The sequence below is a fragment of the Lonchura striata genome, chromosome 2, assembly GCF_046129695.1.
Source record: "Lonchura striata isolate bLonStr1 chromosome 2, bLonStr1.mat, whole genome shotgun sequence".
NCBI lineage: Eukaryota > Metazoa > Chordata > Aves > Passeriformes > Estrildidae > Lonchura > Lonchura striata.
In genome coordinates, this window is record NC_134604.1 from 64123416 (window position 1) to 64147754 (window position 24339).

The 24339-nt window shown below is 35.8% G+C and overlaps 1 protein-coding gene across 1 annotated transcript in view; it reads right to left on the reverse strand.

Moving 5' to 3' along the window:
* Positions 1-24339, reverse strand: part of COG6 (component of oligomeric golgi complex 6) — a 54397-nt gene that overhangs the window by 13744 nt on the left and 16314 nt on the right. Inside the window, exons 6-13 of the mRNA XM_021526614.3 lie at positions 23935-24017; positions 23629-23699; positions 22393-22486; positions 17798-17926; positions 17600-17691; positions 13242-13306; positions 9320-9411; positions 7693-7810 (exon numbers count right to left, since the gene is read on the reverse strand). Of these exons, the coding sequence (XP_021382289.2) occupies positions 7693-7810; positions 9320-9411; positions 13242-13306; positions 17600-17691; positions 17798-17926; positions 22393-22486; positions 23629-23699; positions 23935-24017 (744 nt within the window). The remainder of the gene's footprint in view (positions 1-7692; positions 7811-9319; positions 9412-13241; positions 13307-17599; positions 17692-17797; positions 17927-22392; positions 22487-23628; positions 23700-23934; positions 24018-24339) is intronic.

Sequence of the window (24339 nt, forward strand, 5' to 3'; positions counted from 1 at the left end):
CCACTTCCCACCTTCCTCTGTTCTGCCCATGCAAGGGCAAACAGAGATGTGGCTGGATCATGTGGGAGTAAGGAGGCTCCCGGCCATACCGAGTAAATTAAGACTTAAAGGTATAATCTCTCCAGAAGGAGGCAGGGAGAAGTAAGTTTGGATGAAACTGGCCCATGTGAATCAGTCAGGGTATCTGGCCACAGCAGAGCAATGCAGCAGCATGCACTTCTGCAGTACTCTTAAGATTCCAGCTCTAAAGAAAAGGCTTTGAATGGTTCCAAGTCATGGGCAACATGTTCCATACCTTCCCAAATGAGAAAAACTGATGAATGGCATAGTAATATTGATGCCTGAATCTTAAAAGTTAAAAAAAGAAAAAAATTCAAGGGGCAGAGGCTGATAGCCAAAGAAACCAAGGAGAGCACAGCAAACATCTTTAGAGCTGAACATTACAGAGCCTTCTATACATGAATCTACACCTGATGAACATGCCAGCAAAAAAAAGAAAAAAAAAATCTGTCTCTTTGAAACCAGGCTGAACTTTCACACTCTGTGCTCTGAAACATTTGAGATACATGTCCCCAACACAGCTACCAGTGACAGATTTAACAAAAGCTTTTTTCATCCTTCTGAATATAAAATGTTCCTCTATTCTCACTTTCCAAAAGAGAGTATAGTGAACTGAAAAAATTAATGTAAAACTAAATCTAGTAGGTTCAAAGAACAGTTGTGCAGCCCAAGTGGTCCTGAAAGCATGAAACAAATATTCTAGCAATAAAGTAGCAGTAATTCAAAAAGAGGCACTTACTCAGTGCCGATCAGCAGTAAAGTTCTCTGAAAGTCACAGCACTGAATTACTTCCTTCTTGTTTCTTCTTGTTATTATTAGGGCTATTGGTTGTGTCCCGAACACACCATTCTCAGACTTGAACTGGACCATGTTCAGCGATATTTTGGCATTACTTTGAGACTACAGTTTGATGGACTTTTCACTTCCAACACACACATAGATCATGGCAATTATAATTTCAGGCTGCTTTGCACAGAATTTTTGTCTCCTGAGGTAGCTAGTGCTCAGAAACTCTTAAATTAGCTTCATCTTTCACCTGCCTGTTCCTTTATAGTCCACTGTCTTGTAGGTAAGAACAAGGAACAACATAATGGAAAAAGAAAATATTGTAAGGAAGAAAGATTTAGATCATTAGATTTTATTTGGGTTACCCTGAAATTCCTGATTACTGCAATAGAGACAGTAAGTGCAATAGTATCAGTAAGTGGAAGAAGAATCAAAGTAGTGTTATATTAATTTTGAAAATTCTAACATTTTACACAAGAATACAAAGTGAGGGCTTTGTTTTCAACATCAAAAAATAAAATTTAAAAACAGACACTTCAAATTTATACAGGAACCTATGAACTCCAACTCATGAGCACTAATCACTATTCTAATAAAAAAAGAATTGATGCCCTGAATGTTTTACATGCACTAAGAGATCATTATAATTTATCCTATTTCCAGAAAAATAGGTTTCAAATACATGCTGAGTTCTACTTTTGAAGTACCTCTTTCAGATGCAAGCTAGACAGCAGTGAACTAAAACATGATTAGGGAAGTTCTGCAGCAGAGAGTTAACTGCATTAAAACATACTCTAACAAAGTATTAAGTCTCTAATTTGTTTTAACTATCAGTTCAGTCATACAGAAATTATGCCAAACAGCTCTTCAGCCTTTCAAAAACCCTGAGAGATTACCCATTTTTAAAATCCGATATACAAAACTGAAATGAATTCTGAAACGGGTACTAAAAGTTGTACATAAACTTTTGTACAAAAATTTGTATCTTCTTTTCTGCATATTAATCAGTGGGGAACAGACACCAAGCCAGTAATCTTCCTCCAAACATATAACAGAGCAGGTTTCTCTATCTATGAGAGCAAGTAGTTCAAAGGATGTCTTATAGAATTTTACAAACAGCAAAGGAAAATACAGAAAAAAGAACAGGCAGCATCAGCAATCCAGAAGCATGCATATATATGTTGTTTCCCCTTCTCATTTACAGAAAAGGTTACATTTTAAGAAAGGGTAAATTTTCTTCTGAAAATACTGCAGTTGATCAGAACTTGATATATTGCTGTACTTTAGGAAGTCAACAGTTACAATGTTCATGAAGGGAATGGAATATCTCATACACAAGGAGAGGCTGTATTCTGCCTGGAGAAGAGAAGACTCAGGGGGGATGTTATAAATGTGCATAAATATGTGAAGTGAGGGATCAAGATGGAGCCAGACACTTCTCAGTGGTGTCCAGTAACAGGTCAAGAGGCAATGGGCACAAATTAAGACACAGGAAAAGAAAAAAATTTGCTGTGAGGTTAGTCAAGCACTGGAGACAGCTGCACAATGAGGTTTCAGAGTCTATCCTTTGTGATATTAAAACTTCAGCTAGAGCAAGTACTGGGCAACTGGCTCTAGATGACACTCTATGTCATGAGCAAGACATTTGGACTAGATGGTTTCTAGTTTCCTGCTGAACTCATCCATTCTTTAATTCTGTGATACTACTACCAAATAAAACAAAATGGTAATTTAAAACAGGAACTCCACAGAGAAAGCCCTACTTACAAGTCTCAAATGGAAGGTTAGTGGCTTTTATGGGAGCCTGATCAGCTTTAAATACAGCCTTTTAATAAAACCCACCGTCAGGGGCTGGATCCAAAGTACTACAGAGTGGAACCTTGTAAAAATCTTATGAATTTTTCATGCTGTCAGTTACCACTGAGCAGCATCAACTGCAGAGTCCATTCTCCTCAGCTGAGACAATATTCACCAGCACTCCAAGAAACCTGAGTGCATGTCTTATCAGAGAAGCTGTTTTAAGATTTTCTGGTCCTATTAGGATCCTACAGAGGTCAACAAAGTAGAATGCCTAATGGCTTGCTTTTCTTTTCAGCTATCAAGCTGGTCTTGGAAGAAAAGCTAACTAGGTTTTGCTTTGTTCTCATGGATCCATTTAAAAGCACAATAGTATTCAGTATACAACAATAATAATCAGTCTTATTCAATCTGCCCCACATCTGATTTCCCAGAAACCTAATAGGTTTCGTTTTGGCAGGAATCAAATTATGAAGGACAAGTTTACAATTATTCCCATGCAACATTTTAATATCTCTCTCACTGACAAACTTAAAAGATAATTCAATCACAGCATTTAATTAACATACATCTACTCTAAAAAGAACAGCATTAAGGAATAATAATCCCAAAACTTAATTTGGAATACTCTACTAATAGTCTTCTAACAGCTCAGACAACAGATGACTGGAGTTTGGCACAATCTTCATTAGTGCCCTTATGATAATTCTCATTCCATTTTATTAAATGTTTGCAATTATTCTTTCCTTTAATAATTGTTCTGGAACACTAGTAAAACCAGAAGAAGGACATGTGGGCTTGAAAATTCCCACTCTCCTAATTTAACAGGTGGTCCAATAAAATATGCTGACATCAGTTGGTCTAACACACTTGTTAAAATGCCTCACCAATGGATTCATGATATTAAATAATTCCCATACTGAGGGGACTGAAAGTGCAGTCCATCCACTCCAGTCCATTAGGTACTCTGCACTTTACTCCCAGTTTCACTGGAACAGTTTCTGTTGTTCTGACAATTATTTTTATTCACTATTTTCTCCTGGATTTATAATCATTCTGTAAAATGGCCATCTGTAATGGGCTGTTTTTAGAACTAGACAACAAGTAACACAAGCAGAATCCTGAATTCTTATACATCTGATTTATAAGCAAAGAGTGAAAAGAAACATGGAAAAGGATAGGTAAGGAGTTTAATGATAATTCTAATCCACTTTCCTAGCATGGTTGGTAGATCCATGGCTAGGTCCAAGAAAGCTAAAAAGTAACAAATACAAACACAATTTTTTTCAGCATAAGGACACCAATACTCACAAAAAACCATTCTAGTTCAACCAAGAACCAGAATAAATCAATTGCTACCAGAACTAGAAAGTACAGGCAAGAATGCCCAACACTGGCTCTGAAGGGTAAGAACCACTAAGGCAAAGGAGAGACAGCATCTCCAGTGAGCTGATGCCCCAAACCTTCAGTGACACAGGAGGTGGCTGGTGATGCACAGCTTCTGTAGGATGTCAACGCTGAGCTCTACAGCAGCCTGACAATCTCAAAGTTTTTAAACCCTAAAAAAAAAGTGGCTTTGCAGTAACTGTTACCAAGCTTTTTGACAGGTTTCAAGAAGTGTCGGAACCAAAGAGAATCCCTTGTGTATTGCATTTCTTTGATAACAATGGACTCGCTTTCCAACAGTCTGCTGAGTATTTCTGTTACAGGGGTTTCCGCTCAAACAGAGCTACCTGAGAAGCCAGAATGAGAACACCATAAAAAAAAGCTTTCTCAGAACAAAAAGTTTGAAGTTGAGAGCTGCTTGAGATTTTCTTACGTAATGAAAAAAAAGTTCATAGCAAAGTGCTTCTGGGCAAACCAGTATTTTTAAGTAACCAGGGATTTCCCTCTATAATTTACACCAATGGCTTGACAACCAAGAAAGAGAATCCTGATCTATGACTGCCTAAAAGCTTCCATACACCTCCACACTAGTGACACTCCTTATGTAATATGGGACTCTTCTCAAAAATAGATGTGAAGAGGAAGCTATTTTCTTGTCCTAGAAAGAACAGCCTGAAGTCTCAGATTCCCACTGTGCTTTAGAAATTAAATCCCAGGCAGATTGAAGACAATGCTCAACTCAGGATAATCAATAATCTAGGGAATTAAATTGTCTGTGGCAATGAGGACATCCAATTACCATCCTGTCATTTGTCTGCATCCTAAGGATAGGATCTTGAGGAGTTAGCATATTTAATGAAACCTGCTTTGTTTAAAAAATGTTCCCAACTAGCTACACTTAAGTGAAAGATTTGCTTAAATCATATTCTGGTCTATCAACTACTAGATATAATGCAGATATTAAAAAAGAGAATTATCAGCAATAATAGATGATACTGAGGAAATACTATTGTTAAAATTGTCTACTTGACAAGCCATTTACCACCTTCCAATAATCTAAACAAAAAGGCATTTTAAATTATAGAAATATAATTATTTTTACTTCAGAACATCCCATTTGCATTTTACTGTATTTCCAAAATTATTCAAATTGTCTTAAGGATCATATTTTAATCGAAGTATTGGACAATTGATATTCTTTGAAACAGGCTTATCAATGCCTCAAGATGCATAATCTAAACTGAAGTAAGAAACCACAATTCCCAGATTGTTCAAGTGAAAAATAATTTACTAATTTTCCCAGTGAATATTCTTTAGCTGCACAGCATGAACAGCAATGAAATTTTGTAACTGCCTCTGTAAGCACAAAAGGTCTATCTTTCAGGGGTTTATACTTCTCTAATAATAAAAAAAAAAATCTGGAAGCAATTGCATTGCATTCATAGCTGGGAAAAAGCTGGGATGTGAAGAAAATCCTACTCATACATATACACAATTTTGGTCTGAATCAGCATTTAAAAAAGCATGGTAAAAAGCAAACTTCAGTTTCCTTAAAATATAAAGGCATTGTGACATTCACTACTAAATTTACAAAGACAAATGAAAAGGCAAAAAATCTGCTTATCTTTACACTAACACACATAAAACTAAGTAACAAGAGAATTAAATTTATTATAAAAGAAACATCTTTATCCCATGGAAACGATTGTTTCTCTGAGTGTAATCAGCCTATAAATTTTGTATTTTTTATGAAGCAAAACTAATTTCAGTCAAATTCAGTAATCCACTCTTAAAGGGTAATAATATAAGGTGCTACAGAGAACTATCAAAACCTCAGTTACAAGAACTACATATTAGAACAGGAAGATTTCTTCTCAGACATAGAATTACCTCAGTGCTCACTCCTGAAGCAGATTCATAAATAATTGTGGAAGCCTTTGTTACCCATGTATATAACAGTCCTCTAAATCTATTTAAGCTTTTGACCTCAATTTTATATTCTGAGGAGAGATCTTCATAGGGCACACAGGCAATGCAATACTGTTGATATTTCAGACTTAATTTATAAATGTGTTTCTGAGAAAGAGCAATATTATGACCTTTTCCTATTACATGGTAGGCTTGGTATGTCATTCATTATTTGTAATAAAACACCACTGAAGGTGGCAGTGCAATCACTGCCTTCATTTAAGGCCAGTAAAAGCAAATTTGACTACTTTATAAAACAATGACAGCATCTAGAACCAGTTACATCCAGACATGGGGGCTGAGGGAAGAGAAACTAAGAGGGCAAAGAGCAATACACAACCTTCCTATAGTGACAATAGAAAGAACACACACTATGGACTAGGGGATCATAATTCCTTTATCACCCTTCCTCTGAATTCTACACATTTCCAAACTAAAAACAGTGCATCACCCAAAACAAAACCTCACAGACTGTGAGTTACATGAAAAGGAAAATCATGCTGGATCCTAATTGCGTATAGATGTAATACCCAACAGAATAAATAAATTAAAAAGAGATTAATAAAGAGATGTTTTCAAGCCAAGAATTTTTTTTCCCTTAAGTGCTTTGTAAGCAAAGAGCAGTGATTTTTGATATGATCCATCACTGATTTCTTTTAATATAAGGAAAATTTACACAGATATTTTATTCTAGATTACATAATAGGAAAGGAAATGGTTTTTGGTAAATTCATGTTGTCCTTGTCCATTTCTTGTTTTAGGAACAGCTTTAGCTGATCCTTGAAGAAGCACAGGATCTATTATTGATATGATCCTGGATTTGAATGGAAATACCCGACAGCAACAATGCATTAAGAGGACTTTAGCAGCATGGACTGTGGGTGATAGCAGCTAAGGAGTAACCCAATGAACACATGAAACCACTGAAAGGAGTTACTGGGATGGATATCTGGGGGAGAAGAGAAGGAACAACTGCTTCTTTGAAAAAGTCATTCCCCAGCCCCTGCAGAAAGATAGAAAATTGGGACCAGACAGACTGTGCTGAATCAGAAAACTCATTTGAAACCACAGAACAATACTGACAAAACTCAGAAAACCTGAGTGGTTAGTAAATTACCAGTACACCCAAAGAATAGTTTCTGGAAAATGAAGTATTTTTTTTCTCTTTTTTTGTACGTTAAATAATATAGAAATGCATTTACAAATGTTACAGCAATCTTCCTGTGTTAAAACTACTTTTATAATAGAAAAGCCCAGATTTTGTTTCTACTTAGCTTATAATTTTGGGATATACCTTGCACCTTCAAAAAAGGAATGATGCACAATTAATTACTGATCTGATGATGGATTAATACAAATTATACAGCTCAATCACCTGACTTTGCTCTACTGCACTTAAGAAAATTTCCTACTTTTGCTGCTTCTTGTAGATTTTAAAAATATGTAAAGTGTTCTTCAAAAGAATATTGCTAACCACAGGATTTTAGACACAAATCTACAAAACCTCCACTATTATTAGATTAAAGATATAAACAGCAAGTTTGTAATGTAGTTCTATGACAAAAATATTGAAAATACAAGACATCAACTTTAGGAAAAGCTGATATATAAAACAGCTATTTACATAGTAATCTTACTAGACAAAAGGGAAACACATGTTTTGAAACACAAAAGCTGTACAATTTTGAAACAAACCTTGTCCATTAGTTTACTTGCATGAAGACTCAGGCTGTTAAAGAATATTTTCTTGCTCAACAAATGCATTTCTTCAATTGTTGTCAACAGTGTGGCTGCACTGTTTCCTACAATACCACTGAAAAAAAAATAAAATTATTAAATAAATCTAAAGTGGGGACATAGTCACATATTTAAATATAATTTAAAAGAATATTATTTTCAAAGTTTAAATTTGTAACAAATTGCATGGAACAGTTCTCAGTAATGGCTGAGAGAGATAAGCTGACTGTAAGAACAAGAATCATCAAGTATGTCATTAAGCAAATATTGAACACAGGCTATCAGACTTGCACAAACTTTTTTGTAGAGTACTAAAATTTACTGGATTTTTGCTCTCTTATGCAAATCCACTTCTGTTATCAAAAAAAAATTACCTAACCAAAAGGGTTAACAATATTCTATCATGCTACCTGTTAGGGATAGCATTACTTCTCTCATTTCTTCACTGAGATGCTGGACATCCCCAAAACTGTAATAATTCATGCCCTGCTATTCTGAGTGTTAAACTACAACCCTTAAATGGCACTACAGGACTACGCTCCTCTCCTCTCCCTCTGGCTATAGGAATTGCATTCGTAAGGCACAAACTCTCAGTGAAAATTCATCGGGTCATAATAGGACTAAACCTCTATCTCGATTTTCAGATTGTAATCTTGTGTTTAATAGATCATTTCTTGAACTGCTTTTTCCTCTCATTACTAAGGTGCACCATCCCTACGCAGAGGAAGTTATTCAGCTGGTAGAAGGTACTTCAGTGGTCTTTAAAAATTGCGCTGTTAACAAGACAGAAACCAACAGATAAGACTGCCTGAGACCTTCCATTTTAACATCACATTTCCAAGCTTGCACCAAGCTGGGAGGTGCCCAAGAACAACTTATCCCAGTCTGCCCAACATTTGAAGTATTTTCAGACAGAGAAGCTCAACTAGTAATATTAATGTTTCAAATTCTCAGCAGTTCAGTCCAGGGCTGTGGAGGAAGATTTTTCTCCTACTGCTGTTTCTAGCCAACATGAACTACATCATATGCCACAACATATATTTATATATAAATTAGCAGCTCTGGCTTTTCTCCAGTTTCTGTATTCCTGGTGGCCTCTAGGAGCTTGGAAGGTGATCAGTACATCTTCAACAGTGAGATAAGGAAGTGCATAATTAGGGGGAAAAAAAAGCTATCAAAACACAACTATTTAGAACAAAACAAAACCAACAATAACCAAACAAACCAACCCCTAAAAAACCAAACACCTGAAGAAATATAATTTAGTAACATTTTCTCAATGGGGACTTGACTTTGTCATATGGAATGTTGTGTAGAGTTTTTTTGTATAATATTTGAATCTACACAGAACAATAAAGAAATAGTTATCGTGGCAAATTGATGCTGTATTCCAAAGCAGTTTTGATATGAACTGAGGAATGGCAATGGGTAAATTGTTTCTGCTTGCTATCACATATGTTTCTTCTTGATGTTATAGTGCAGAACAACAACTAAGCAACAAAAGTACTCTTCCTAGCAGATTTGTTCTTACATACACAATTAGGGAAAACAGGCATTTTTATCTTTTGTAATTAATTTTTCATACCTGATTGTATGGTGGTAGAACTTGAGCAAATTAGAAATCTTGTACAGTAAAACTGCTCCTGGCTCAGCAACAATCACCTGCTCAATTCTAACCTGTAGCATGAACAAATACAAATGTCTTTCAGGTCATAAATTTTGATAGTCAGTCTTCTATGACTTTATATGCAATATATTTCTGTTTTTTGAAAAATAAATCATAAATAAATTTTAAAAGAGGATGTCCAGTTAACTTTAATGCTTGGCTTGAACTGAAGTATGTCTGGGCTGCCAAGCATCTGGGCAGAGAACACAAATGTATATACACTCTTAAAAAAAAGAAAAACTACAAACTCAAAAAGCCTTCCAAAAATCCTACAGTCCCTACAGACTTTTGATGTTATTGTAAATTTAAAAATAATGAGATTATTTGATGGATTAATACCAGTACATATTGGAGTCCTCCCCAGCACTGAATAGCAAGAACAGCTGCAATGCTGCAGAATCACCAAACTATAGCAATAGATTTCTAGCATCACGTGGAAATTCAGAACATCAAAATATTAGGTATTTTGCCTAAGAAACAAATTTTACCTGGATGAATAAATTCTTCCCTTACAGGAGAGTGTATATATCTTCTACCGGTATTTAATATTTATAGCTAATAATCAGTTATGTTGACCATTTATCTCAACCAGAAGACAGTGGCTACACAACAAAACAGTGCTGAGTGTCTTTACAGCTGGACAGCTGATGTCTCCATGGTACACAGAGTCTCAATCCACTCATAAAAAGCTGCCCCAGGATCAATATCTGTGTGCAGTTATGAGGCAGAATAGACAGTGACTTATTCCTGCACTGCTCTCCCACGTGCCCGACTGTGAAAAGGCTACACACAAATCAGCAGCCACCACCCACTCTCTCAAGTTATTTGCTGTTCAATGGAACATGATGTGCTGCAGTCCCTTCTCAGAGCCAGCTGCAGGGAGCACAAACTAAGATTATGTTTCCTCAATCCTTTCAGTTTGCATCTAATTCACAGACCAAAACCAAATAATACTTTTTAACTCTTATTTGCAATACTTAATGCATGAAGTTTATTTCAACACAAAGGTGAATTTTGCTCTTCAATGTGTTTGTATATACAAAGGTCTATATAAAAATAAATGTCTACAGTGTTACCTAAAAGGTCCTGTGGGCATGAATACTAAGTATATTCTAGTTGTAGAGCAAATGAGAATAGGGCAGGCAGGGGAAAAAGAGGGAAAACAATACATTGACCAAAAAAAAAAAAAAAAAAGAGTAATTGAAGGTAAATAAAATAATTAAAAGCTGAACAAGACTGAACAGAAAGAAGGAGAGGAAAAAAAGTTAGATTTTAGGGTAATGAGAGAAAAGTAAAAATTAAAAAAACAAAGTGGGAAAAGAAGAAGTACTGCTTTCTATACAGAAGTCTTCACTGCACTGGAAACCAAAATTTGCAAGTGACACAACCTAACCTGTTCAGGTAAGCTCTTAACGTCCTGTTGTTAGCTGACCATAAAAGACTACCTGCAGTCCATATAGGGCATCCAAGACATTTTGAACTTAATCTTAATGTTATGGAAAAGACAAGGATTTAATTTAAATGTTTTTTTAGGATTACCCTACCTTCATCTGATATCAGAGGTCTGTGGTAACATCTACCACAAGGGAGTATTCAAGAGTCACTTAAGTGCCTAAAACACAAACCAACTATCAGTAAGAAATGTGGGCAATTTAGACTGCATGTAAGTATAACCCTTCTACAATGTATTGTAGAAAAGAATCCTCCAAACTGAATCTATTACTGCTGTTCCTCTGAACATGGTGGCTTGCAATGATCTAATTACCTTTTCTGCATTATATCAAGGCTCTTCTGCTTGGGGTTTTCTCAGGAGGGATTTTTTCTACCTTTTTTTTTTATTCTTTCCCCTGGGGAAAGAATAAAAAGTTTCCCCAAGAAAAAGAAAAAAAATTAAAAGCTTTTTAAATAACTTTAAAAAGTTTGTACTTTTTACTGGAAAGTCTAGAACGGCAGTGAATTAATCTAAGCTGCATTCTATTGAAATACAGAATACAATGGGAAAGTTGTTAATTGTTCTTTTAACATTTTTTTTTACTAGCACAATAACTAACTAACAACAACATTTCAGGGGATTATTTGGAAAAAAGACTAGCAGCATTTAAGTGTAAGGAGTTTGGCAACTGAAATTAAAGTTACTGTGTGCTTAACTACAAAAATCACAAGCGCTCAGATCAAGACCAGAACTTCCTCTGACTTACACAGGAGTTTGATTTCATTCCTAATCACTTTGTTGGAATGCACATAATTACTGAACTCAAACATCAGCATTCAGTATTAACAGAACCGATTCAAGAGCACATAAAGTTTGGAAATATCTTCCAAAAAAACAAAGCTGTGGTGATTGTGTGTCTATTAGGACAGGTGTCTTCCAACAGATCAAAAACTAAAAGGTTGTGAAGAATGATCATAATTCTGTGGCAACAGGTACAAAACTGAAATACAAGAGATTCTGTCTGAACATCAGGGAACACTTTTTCTTTACTGTGCAGGTAGGAGGCTGAGCACTGGCATATATTACCCAGTGAGGCTGTGGAGCCTCCATCCTTGGAAGTATTGAAAAGTCACCTGGACACAGTCCTGGGCAACCAGCTCTAGGTGGCCCAGACTGAGCTGGGAGTTTGGACCAAGTGACCTCCAGATGTCCTTGCTAACCTCAATTCTGTAATTCTGTGACTTTCTAAATGGCACCTTTTTGAATTTTACCCCTCTCCAGACCTTATCCTTTTCTTATCAGAAATTTATGTATAGTATCCAGAAACTAGTTGTTCACATTTGAGACTAGTATTTGTCAACTGGATATGGTTGTTATAGCTACAGAATCCTAAGAGAAATTTAATATAATCGTATTTAGGCACAGTAGATTTTGCTTTAAAACCACCTGAATTTATACACTGCACAGTCAGGCAATAATTGGTATCAGCCTCATCACCTTGATTACTTCAGTGCTTATGTGAAGCACATACAATAGACAAGTCAGTCAATCATCTGATGGATCATCATTAATGATTTCTATCACATGTGTCCCCTAAATTTACTAAAGCTGTAGTTTGAAAAAAAGACAAGTATAGAAAGATGTGACAAATACAAAAAACTGAGGTAGCATAAAGATGGTAATTAGGAAACAATTTTTCATAATGTCTTTAAAACACAAGAGCTGGATTTATTAAAGCAAACCCAAGAAAACCAAAACACCAAAACAAACAAAAAATCAAACCCACAAACCAAAAAAGGAACTAGCTTTTCATACAAGAGCTGAAACATTCACTTCCCTCCTGAATCCTGAAGGATTTGTTGTGAATATAATCAGTTTATATCAATTTTACATGTTCACGCAAAAAACCCAAGTATTGAGATCTATTATATATAAAGAATTTAAAGCTCAGTAAGTCCCTAGTATATTCACAAACAGGCAAGGAAACTATCATATAGAAACATGACACAACTGCACAACCTGTACACTCCTCCCTAAAAATAATGATCACTATGAAAAACAGGTTAGTAAATTACATTGATTTATCATTTGACCCACTACAGCTATTCCCATACACTTACCACAAAGCTGTAATTTTATACATCAGCACTCCTCAATGTAGAAAAAGTAAACCAAAATCAAGACTCAAATTTAGCACCCTAGTATCTCTCATTATATGGCTATTATAAACCAGATATCTATGAACAAAGAAATCTTTAATTTGATAAAAAATCCTTCAGAAGTCAACAATCTAATTCTTAACCAAGGGCAATGAAAATACACTGAAGAGATGGGAGGAGCACAAGTTCTGAAAAAACATGGCAGAACAGCTTTTGTATTTAGAGTGCTAAGGAAATCAAAATACTTCACCTTCAGAGGTCTGCAGACACCTTCTGTGATGTGCCCAACTACTTCTTGAATATTTTCTTCCACACCTATAGTTAATGCAAACACATGCTAAGATTATGCAAATGTAATTCTCTTTTCTTCAAGACTATAAAACAAATAAACAAATGTAGGAGGTACTCCTCCATAAAAAGCACTATGAACTGTGTGTGTTCTTTTCTCCACACGACTAGTTCACACCTCCACCATACTTCCAATCTAACCATTAAGAAATAGCTGCATGGCAAAACAGTCCTGGAGTCATTACCTTTCCCTATGCAACTGCTTCCTAGTGCAACACAGTGCGTGGGAATTTGAGGTAGAAACAGCAAGGGGAAGAATAAATGATTTAGCAAGAAGCTATCTCAGTAAGGCTCAATATTAGCACTTCATGAAATTAAACTAGAAAAACACTGAAAAAACAACCAGGCTGGTGAGAGGCTCAAGGAGCAGCAGTACACCCCATTGTGAAAGGCCTGACTGGCAAACACACGTGTCTGTCAGCGCTGGTTACTGACGAGCTCGTGGCATTGCTACTAATGAAGTGACATGTGTACCTCCACACTACTGCGTGCTGCAGCGCTGGCAAATGCTTCCGCCCCAGCAGCAATTGAAACTCATCTTTCACAGAACGATGTACAAAAGAGAATATTGCCCTATCTTACCACGAAAAACAAATGAATTGTTGCATGGCAACCAGTGCTGTCATAAATCAATCAAACTGAAAGCAACAGATCTTCAAGCTCTCACTTCAGTAACAACTCAGAACAGATTTATGGAGAAAGCAATACTTTAATTCTAATTTAAAACTTGTCAACAGGAGTTCATCTTCAGATGGGACCCATGCAATGAAAGTAAACAAACTGACTGTGACATGTGACAGAAATCAGGTGACCCAAAGCTATATTTTGCTTATTTCATACTGAGACAGATTACCTCAGAGAGGAAAAATAATGAAAGATCAGAGATCTGTGCCAATGCCTCTTTACACCAAGTTACATGAAAAGCCATATAAGCAGTAACAACTGAATTCAGTGTGGTGGCTCTAAGAATTTAAACATTCTGAATTGGTAATAAAAATACGCTTACATACTTGAGTATTGATATCAAGGCAAAAAGTAAGATTACAAATCACAGCACGCATGCTCTTTTACGTAATGGCTAGCTCCCAGACAGACCCTAGCAATTTACACATTTTTTAGTAGGAACACTTGTACTGCTCATCAATGTAACAACTACCTAGCACATATTTGCAATAGTGTATCTAGACCAGATTGACTTAAAAACAAGTTGTTTGGTATGAAAATTTTAGCTCAAAAAATATACAAGTTCGAATACCAAAGGACAGGGAATAAAAATTTTGAGATACCACATGCTTGTGCCTTTGCATGTATTTTCATGCCCAATTAGAATATCTGGATTCCAAAAGCACTTCCAGCAGAAAGGGCTATATAAGTGGTGCAAGTTTGACATAAAAGAATTACAGAATAAACAATTCTCAAAGGTCCAAAATAACTTTCAGAATACAGCTCATAACTGAAGATATATTTCCAACTCCTTGCTACACCATATATAATTTTTCTTTGAGTATCCTTCTATAAAAGGAGAGCTCTTTTTTGTACTTTGTTTAGCTTCTGTTCTCCATCTGGGTTCCTGCAACTCTACAAAAAATGGGTTTCTAATGCATCTCTTAAAATGCCTGCAATTCTCCATTCCTTGCAAGTGGAAGATTTCTTTATGACTGGGAGGCTCCTGCTAGCTATAGAATACCTAAACTCTAAAGAGGTAAATGAGATACTTTACACTTGTCCAGCAAAAGAGTTACACTTTTCTGAATGTGTTTTCAGCACTTAAAATTTTAATAGCATTTTTGATCAGATTAATCTGAAACAGTTAATTTTTTGCAAATTTAACATTTTAAAACTTTTTAAAGCCATCCTTGCATGCTCTGCCTTAGGGGCTACATAGCTTGGTCACTTTAAAGTAAAAACTGGGATAGAAACATTTCGCAAAAAAAAATAAGTGCCACACATACAATTTTTCATCCAGTGGGACCATATCCACCAACAGGTATACAAGTGGCTTTATTTTTTTTGGTTGTTTCTTGAGAAGGGAAATTTTTGTACAGCTGTGATTTACCACACTCTCCACAGTCCTGAAAGTATACAGAGCTTATAGGAGAATTGAAACAGAAATCTGAACTCAGTACAGACACACCTGACACACCTGAAGGAAAATAACAGAAGTGGTTCCATCTGCAAAAAACTACTCAAGCTGAGATTGAAGTGAAAACATCTGACTGACTTCAGACTGCTGGTAGGTGTCTCATCTATGGCAGCTGCTTGGGCTCCCTCTATAGGCGAATGGAAAAACTCCCAGTTTGTGATGAACATCTCCAGAAATGCTTACATTAGATTTCAAATTTTGTTAGGAAGCACTGCACTCTGAAGATTAAAATCTCTGTCCTTATCTCTAACTGCAAATAAACAAGATGTCCACTTGTTAAATGGCTGCATGAAATTAACTCAATTTCTACTCTAGCCTGCACAGCCAGACACCTAAAGACTTCACAACAGCACAAAAAATTCAGCTTGAGCTTTTCAGTACCATAGATGCTGTCCTCACTACCAACTCAGGACATGTGTTTATAAAGAATATATAATCTCTGGATACTTTGGGGTTGCACTGCCCATAACTGTTTCTTCTTAAATCCAGTGGTATTCTATTAAACACTGTTTTGTCTTACAGACCTTATCACATCACTATCCTTGTCGTCAAAAAAATCTCCCCGAAGACACAGAGGAATAGTTACAGACAGCACCTCCCAAGCTCCCAGTTTGTTGCTCCCAGTATGAAAGGAAGAATTCCTCTTTACATTTCTTGAAAACTGTGCAACAGTGATAGCAGACCCACTCCTGGAGAGCTTAGGAAAACATTTTTCCTTCAGACTAAAATACTGCATCTCTTGTTTTTACCAGTCTCTCCAGGAAAAGGTTTTGTCCTGGTGATTTTTTGTTGAAAATCTCTCCCCCAAATATTTATATTCTCTGTATTATCAAGTATCTTGCTCTGTGGCTGAAATGCTCTAAATATATTTCATTCCATGGCCATATCATCTCAGCCCAACATCCTGTCAGAAGGCCAAAGAACTTCATAGTTAAGCAAAGCACTACACAACGAAGTGGGAGAATTTCAGAACAAAGTGTTGCAGCAGAAGTCCAGCCCACAGCAGAACCAGACACATTTATATGCTCCATGTAAATGGAGCTTTTCCTGAAGGGCTCCCAGTTACAGCAGAAGCATTGGTCAGTCATCTACAAAGAACTGCCATGTCTTTTTCTCTACCATAAAACCATCATGAAGCTTGCTTTCCTGTCTCCCTGAAATACTGTCAGCAAACAGTATTAAATTCACTTCCACAGTACACTGTAACTGTACTTAAAAACCAGCATTCCTCCTGGTTTTGATTTACAACAGTTCCTAAACAGCCTCCTTTTCCCACACCATTAAGAAAGGCAATTAATACTTAGAGCAGTAAGGGAAATCAGAATACACATTCAGTTCAAAATCCAGAGTAGGATTGGGACATAGAATCTGAAGAGCTCACCAGATACAGATCACATTTAAGTTCTTACAATGAGTTTGGTACAATTGAGTATACATGCCTAATTTATAAAAAAATAACTTTCTCTGAAACTGTGGTGGCAAATCATACTAAAGCTTCTACAGTACTAAAGTCTTTCAAGTATAGGTTCAATCTACTGAAAACAAAGCAAAGGGGATGAAGACTAAGCATAAGAATCTGCAGCTCTGAATTGAACAAGAGTTTTGATATTAAAAAGCTTCACCTATTTGTGAGCGGCCTACGTCATCCTCCATTAATCCGGAATGTTGTTAAATGGCAAATGAAAATTCCATTTTCCTTGTAGAACAAGGAGACTTACAGAAACAAGGAATTATATTTTTTAAAAATTACTAAACAGAAGAGCAAAGGCATAACGAAAACCTTCAAAATAATATGTAACGTTTTCAAAGAGACATGTATTCATATAAATTACAAATAATTTCTGAACTCTCAAACTACATTCTAAAATGTCCCTTTGTAAATTTGATGTAAATCTATTATAAGTGCAGTAAAATAAAAAGAGTGCATTTTGAAATACTCCTCTTTAGTTACAGGCCTTCTTTTGGTAGAATGCAACCACCAGCTATTCTGAGATTATTTTTAGGAAAATTTAAACTCAGACTTGTAACTGAATCCCAGCCTAAGAAATTAGTCACACTTTCTTACTTATCACAGACTTACTATCACTTCACAATTTATGTTTTAAAACCAGTACTACCTTGAATAGTCACAAGCTTTAACATAGCTTCTAAGTGTTCTTTTTCAGAAGCTGTAGCTTGATGCAACCAGGCCAGCATGTCTCCTACATACCTACACAAAGACAGAAATTTCTGTGTAAATTAGTGGTTTGTGGTGTCATGAATTCAAAATGCCAAAAAAAAAAAAATTTTCATATATATTATTGTTAGTACTGTACCTCAGAGGATCATGAGAGTGCATTTCAATAGGACGGGGAGTACCTCCCAGACCTCCTCTAGTAAGAGCATCTATAAAGCCACGGACCACAGCACTCCTTCTAGCTGTTCCAAATTCATCCAATGTGTATCTGTTATTGAAACATGAAAACAGGTAAAAAAACCCAGTCTGCCTTATCACAGTTGATTAGTTCAGCCTCACAGCTAATACAAGTAAACATTTTTATAATTCTAGAAAATTTGCATCCATGCTTCTACTATGATGTCGGAATTTCTATCATCCTGCTCTGCCTATGGTACATCTGACAAACAGGAGAAAAGAAGACAAATTTTATGTTGTCACCTGCCTGTCTGCTCTACTGCTCTAGAGCAAATGTGTAGGATGAGATAAAACTTCTGATATTGCAGACAGGTGCTGCAATAGATAGTCTTATATATATGTATATGTATATATATATATATATATATATATATATATATATATATATACACATACACACACACACATACACCATCCTTCTTTCTTGGCTGGATAGCTCTTAGCTTCTGGGCTAAATTAATTAATTGTCAGATTATTATGTGTGAAGTTTTTCTACTGAATTTGAACAGTCTTTCTAGTGTGCCTCCTCTGATAACATTGTAAAATAGACTGAAAGAAATACTTAGCAGTGTGTTTCCTACACAGGGGCATTGGCAGAGGCTGTAGTTTTGCCAGGATCAGGTTACTATTACCGAAGAAAGAAAAGGGGGTGAGAGAAGAAAATGAAGTGACTGCTTCTGCAGTGTCCTGACAGGCTTCAGGCACAGCATCATCAGCTGGGCAAGGCAGGTGATTGTCCCACTCTGCTCTGAGCTGGGGCAGCCTCATCTCAAGTGCTGCTGCCACAATATAAACAAGAAGTTTAAGTTGTTAGAGAACAATAAATTAAGCTGTTAGAGAGTGTTCAAAGGACAGTGAAGGGCCTTGTGGGGAAGCTGCATGAGAAGTGGCTGAGGTCCCTTGGTCTGTTCAGCCTGGAGGAGACTGAGGGGAGCCCTCACTGCAGTTACAACTTTCTCATGAGAGGAAGCGAAGAAGCAGACACTGATCTCTTCTCTGTGGTGACCATGACAGGACACAAGGGAATGGCCTGAAGTTGTGTCAGGTGATGTTTAGGCTGGATATTAAAAAAAAAGTTCTTCACCCAGAGCATAGCTGGGCACTAGAAGAGGCTCCCCAGAAGAACTGATCACAACATCAAGCCTGACAGAGTTCAGGAAGTGTTTGGACAATGCTCTCAGGCACATAGTGTCACTCTTGGGAATGGTGCTTTGCAGGGTCAGGAGCTGGACTTCATAATCCTTGTGGGTCCCTTCCTACTCAGCATACTCTGTGATTTTCTTGACTCCTCTGAACAGATACTAAAGAGAACTCTTCCTTGACCCTCCCATTCCCTTAGCCCTAGAATCAAACACATGAAAACTCAGCTTTTCAATTTTTGTACACATAATCATCTTTGACAGGTTTGGCACTCCTGTTTGCGTAAGGTCCAGCTGACTGACAGAAGCAGCAATTTATTGCACTGCAACACAAGGTTTCTTCCTACCGCATGACTAGTAGGGACAGACATATTCATTTGATAGTTGTTCACTGATTTTAATCAAAGCAATCTTAGCTAGATATTTAGTGGATGAACAATTACAGCCCAGAATGCATTATCTCAAATGGCTTGCTGGTGGTAGAGGAGGTACCAATCACATACACATAGCTCATTTCTAGAGCGGGCTACCTTTCTGTTGGCACTGAAGTATGAAAGGAAGTGAAGGATGGTAAATGAACACTGGTAACCCCAGTTATATGTGCAAGTCAGAGAACACTACTATTAAAAAAAAAAAAAACAAACAATTTAAGCATTTTGAACAACGCATAAACTATGAAGGAGAGAAAGAAAATACACATTACAGTTTATTTTTCCAATGTAACTGAAAATTGTCAAAGAGTGAGCATGATGTCACTTACCAATGACACCCAGCAGAGGAGTATATATATATATATAAAATAATAAAAAGAATGCTATTCACTGATTTATTTAAGTCTGCATTTAATATGCACTGCATTCACATTTAATAGAGGTAGAGAATAAAATTTAAAATAAAATAATACATGGTTTCAAAAATGTTTGACAGTATGTTCAATGTGATTTCTACTCTGCTATAGAAAGTCAGGAACCTTCAGTTTTGTTCTTTTTAATCCTAATTATTACATTAAAGAGGTGACAAAAGAGCACACTGAAGAATCTGGAAATTTCTGTGGAAGTATTTTTCCTCATACACTGTACTTATTAAGTTGGAGAGTAATAGAGAAGCCTAACAAATAAATTCTAATAAATTACTATTTACAAAAATTATGCAATTAAAAGTGGAAGAGATCTAGCATCTGATAACTGCCCACTGTCTAGAATGAGCAGTATTGGAGTGAAAAATCTCAAGCATCTATAGAAACCAGTTAACTTTTTCTTTTCATCTCCAATAAACAGCTATACAATGGATCATTAAATATACAGCAGTGAAACAGATTTTGTGATCATTATTAGTTCTGAAAACAGCATTCAATAATGATAACTTTGTTTGAAAAAGGAAACTAATAATTTTCCTTTTGCTCTCAGTAGAACAGGGTATAACCATTAAAAAATCCCGCATCTTAAAAAATTCAGCAATAACTATTATTTACACTAGAACATTGTGTTTACTACTATGTTATTACACATACACATGTTAGAAGAAGAAAACAACATTTGGATTTTTTTCAACCCAGCTTTAATGTTTAAAATGTACAGTAATGATCACTGGGGAAAGAGGAAGAAAAAAAACTTTGTAAACCTAAGTTGATGATGGAAGAGGAACACTGTTTTCAGCTATGTCTCCATGCATTTTCTAGGAAACAGTTCTCATTTTTTTCTGTTAAGAGCCAGGAAGGGGAAACCAATCTGAAATATTTATTTGACATTCCCTACTGACTGCAGTTCCAAAAAGTCCACCCATGGTGCAATCCTTCTGACACTTTTAGTTAGTAAGTGAATATAAGGAAACAAGAATTTGTAAATTGTTTCTAAACTCTTGCCCTTCTCCATCTTATTCACTTTCACCCAGTTGAAACACAGTCTTCATCAGATGCAAGGGCAGTGTTTTGAAGGGCAAGTGTTTAGTTCACACAGCAGTGCTAATACACATAAAACTATTGAAAATTATTTTCTTCTGTGACTTAACTTCTACATTACAAACTCAGCAATTTGTTACTTAGATATACAAAAGTTTTCGGAATAGAAAAACTAAATCTTGAGATTTAAAATGTAAATCATTAGTACTGCAATTTTGATAATATGTTGTAGCAAGTAATTAAGCTTGAAAATCTATGATGAGAGACACATGTCTGCATCATCTACAGTAATGGTTTTTTTTTGCCCTTTTGGCAGAGGAAAGAATCTTATAAAACATTGTGAATAGCATAGTAACAGATCTTTTGCAGCTGTAAAAGAGGGTGTAAAGGAGAGAACGGAAGAAAGGATTGCAGTTCCCAGCTATGGCCTGAAGTACTGCAACAAACCATTCAACAACCAGGGAGATCAAGTGACACCACTTCTCCCTCACATCAACCAGCAGAGCTGACTGAGCATATCCTGATCTGAGCTTTCTCTTACACTGACAGCACTTTTCAGGTCCACATGCCCTATGCATTTTTCCTGTGAAGGGCTCTGTGGAGCTTTACAGCATCAGGTACCTACACCTTTGCACTGACACTCTTAAAGACAAGGGTAGCCTTTGAAAGGCTGCCTGTTACTCTGCTGGCCTGGATACCTGTGGCTGAAAGCAATTTTCAATGGTTGCAAAATGTGATGAATACATAAGGTAAAAAAAAAAATCCACCAAAAGTCCCATGAAAACCAAAAGGCCAAAACCCAAAGAAGTGTAAATAACTCTTCAGGGACAGTCACCCCAATAAGCAGTTCTTACAGTGCCACCTCGTGGTTCACTCTCCTCAGTACCATTTCATTTACTTCAACAGCACTTCAGCAAATTTGCAATAAGAACAGTAGTATTTTACAAAGATATACATATATAAATACCTCTACACTTTAGAGGTCTATATGTAGAATTTTTAAATAGACTACTGTATAACTCATAATAGAAAACATTCTTTCTACCACAGGCACTTCAGTAAAAGCTAATTACCCTTTACCAATTTTTTACTTTGGGGACTTAAATGACACAATCACATGTTTTGGACAGAATTTTTTTATTTCAGAAAAATCCTAGAATGAGACCACAGAAATTCACAATTCATTTAAATAAAAACAGTCTGACATTTTACTTTAATTAGAAACTTGTAAGTTAGAAAAAGTCCAATGACATTTCCTGTATCATAATTACATTAAAAAGACTTCTGAAATTCAAAGTAGTTAAAATGTGACTTTTTTATAACTTAAGTTTCTGGGTAATTTTGAATTTGGCACAGTACCAAAGTGCCACCGGCCTTGGCACTGTAATTCATGCCCATCTTTAAGTTTTATACACTCAAAATACTAGCTTCTGTCAAAGAGGATAGCAAACATTTACTTACTTGTACAGGACAGGTCTATCTTGTAAGGCTTCCATGGCTTGAGCAAGAACTTGAGAAATGTCACATGATTCTTGTGTCAACATCCTACATTCATCTATAAAATACCAACATGAAAGCACATTCTTTACCCTGTAATACATTTTATACAAGCAATCAAACAAGAAAATGAGTTAAAAACTCAAAGGATTTTAATCTTGAAGACTTCAGAATATGCTACCTGGGCTAGTTCATGTTAATACAATTAAATTCCACTCAAGCAGTACTGTAAAATGCATGTTCATCAAAAATTTCAACAATAAAAATTATTAAAGGAAGCTTACTATTTGTTTATGCCCACATACAAATGTTGACTCATTCAACCTTCAGAGTTTTATTTGGCTCTTCTGTAATTGTTTATCACATTTCAGGTAAACTATTAAGAAAAAATGGAGCAACTAGTTAATCAAACTGTTTGTTTTGCCATTTGGTTTTGTTATTTTATTTCATCAAAATAATTACAAAATTTTGTACATTCCAAGCAAGATTGTGGAAATCATATAAACTAAATCGAACACCAGCAAAAAAATTATGGCTTTTCATAAAGGTGAAACCACAACTATTATCTGAGGTTTCAGTATCCACTGAAGAACAGCTAATGAATATAAAAATCACATTGCACCATTTTTTCCCCCCATGAATCTTACTGATAGTGAGACAGTCTCTTGCTTCGGAGAAGAAGGAAATAATAAAAAAGCAACAATATTTGACACTATCAAGGTGTTACAATGAACATGGATGGCTACACCCAGGGTACATATGAAAAAAAAAATCCTACTATCATTCAAAAGAGCATCCTGACAAAAGGATTTTTTCTTTTCTAAAAGTAATCCACCACCCCTCCCACTAAACTAGATCTTACTATCAAACCATTAAATCCAACAACTTCCTTCTACCTCACAAGGTAATGCAATTCAATACAATTAAAATTTTGTTTGGACTACCAAATTGGAGTAGTTGCTTTTTGTGGAAAACTATCTACTACAAACACAAATAAATAATTCTCTTTTATAATAATGAAATTGGCCCAAAAAATGAGAGAATTGCCAATTAACTGGTTCAAAACACATTTTTCCCTAAAAAGGAAACCAAAACGTTAATATATCTTGGAAAGGGTTTGTGTTAAGTTCAATTCACATGAAAGAATTATTGGAATCATCATAATAGTAATCACAAACATAAAAACATTCTTAGTCCTACTTTGAGTCCATCTGTAAAGTCGTTCATAAGACGTCTCTTGCAGTAAAGCCATCTGTTCCATAATTTCCAAGCTACAAGATAAATAAAGTTTATTTGGAAAAACTGTTTTAGGCAGCACTAGCAAAGGCATGTGCAAATCAAATGAAACATACCATTATTAAACTTTTGAGTATTTTTAAATTTTTGGTGAAATATTCTGTATATTTCTGTATATATTCTGTCATACGAAGCAAAGAATGAGACCTTGCTTTAACTTCTGCTTTTAACTGTAAATGGGTCTCATGCACTCATTTAAGTAGGACTTACCCTGCCCTTTGCTGATTTGTTCGGAGAAGAATCTTGACATCATCATGAATTTGTTTTACTCGTCCCAAAGCCTTGAAAAAGTCCTAAATAAATTTAAAACCAAAATACAAGCAGTGTGTAAAAGCAGCAATTTCTATTCAAATCTCTAGCACCCCATACTCCCTCTTTCAATTCCATTCCTAAGCTTCTTGCAGGTCTGTGTTTCAAAAGCTGCTTTTAAACTTCACATCCTGCCTCTGTCATTTACCTTTCATTCCATCTTAAGAGCCTTAGGAATTTTTGGTTTCCCATTGTACTATTCTTTTAATTCACAACAAGGGAAAAAAAAAGCGCTAAAGATGTGTTTCTAAACCCGTCTTGTGAATTATGTGTGTTTCACATCCATTAGGTAACTCTAGGGAGATA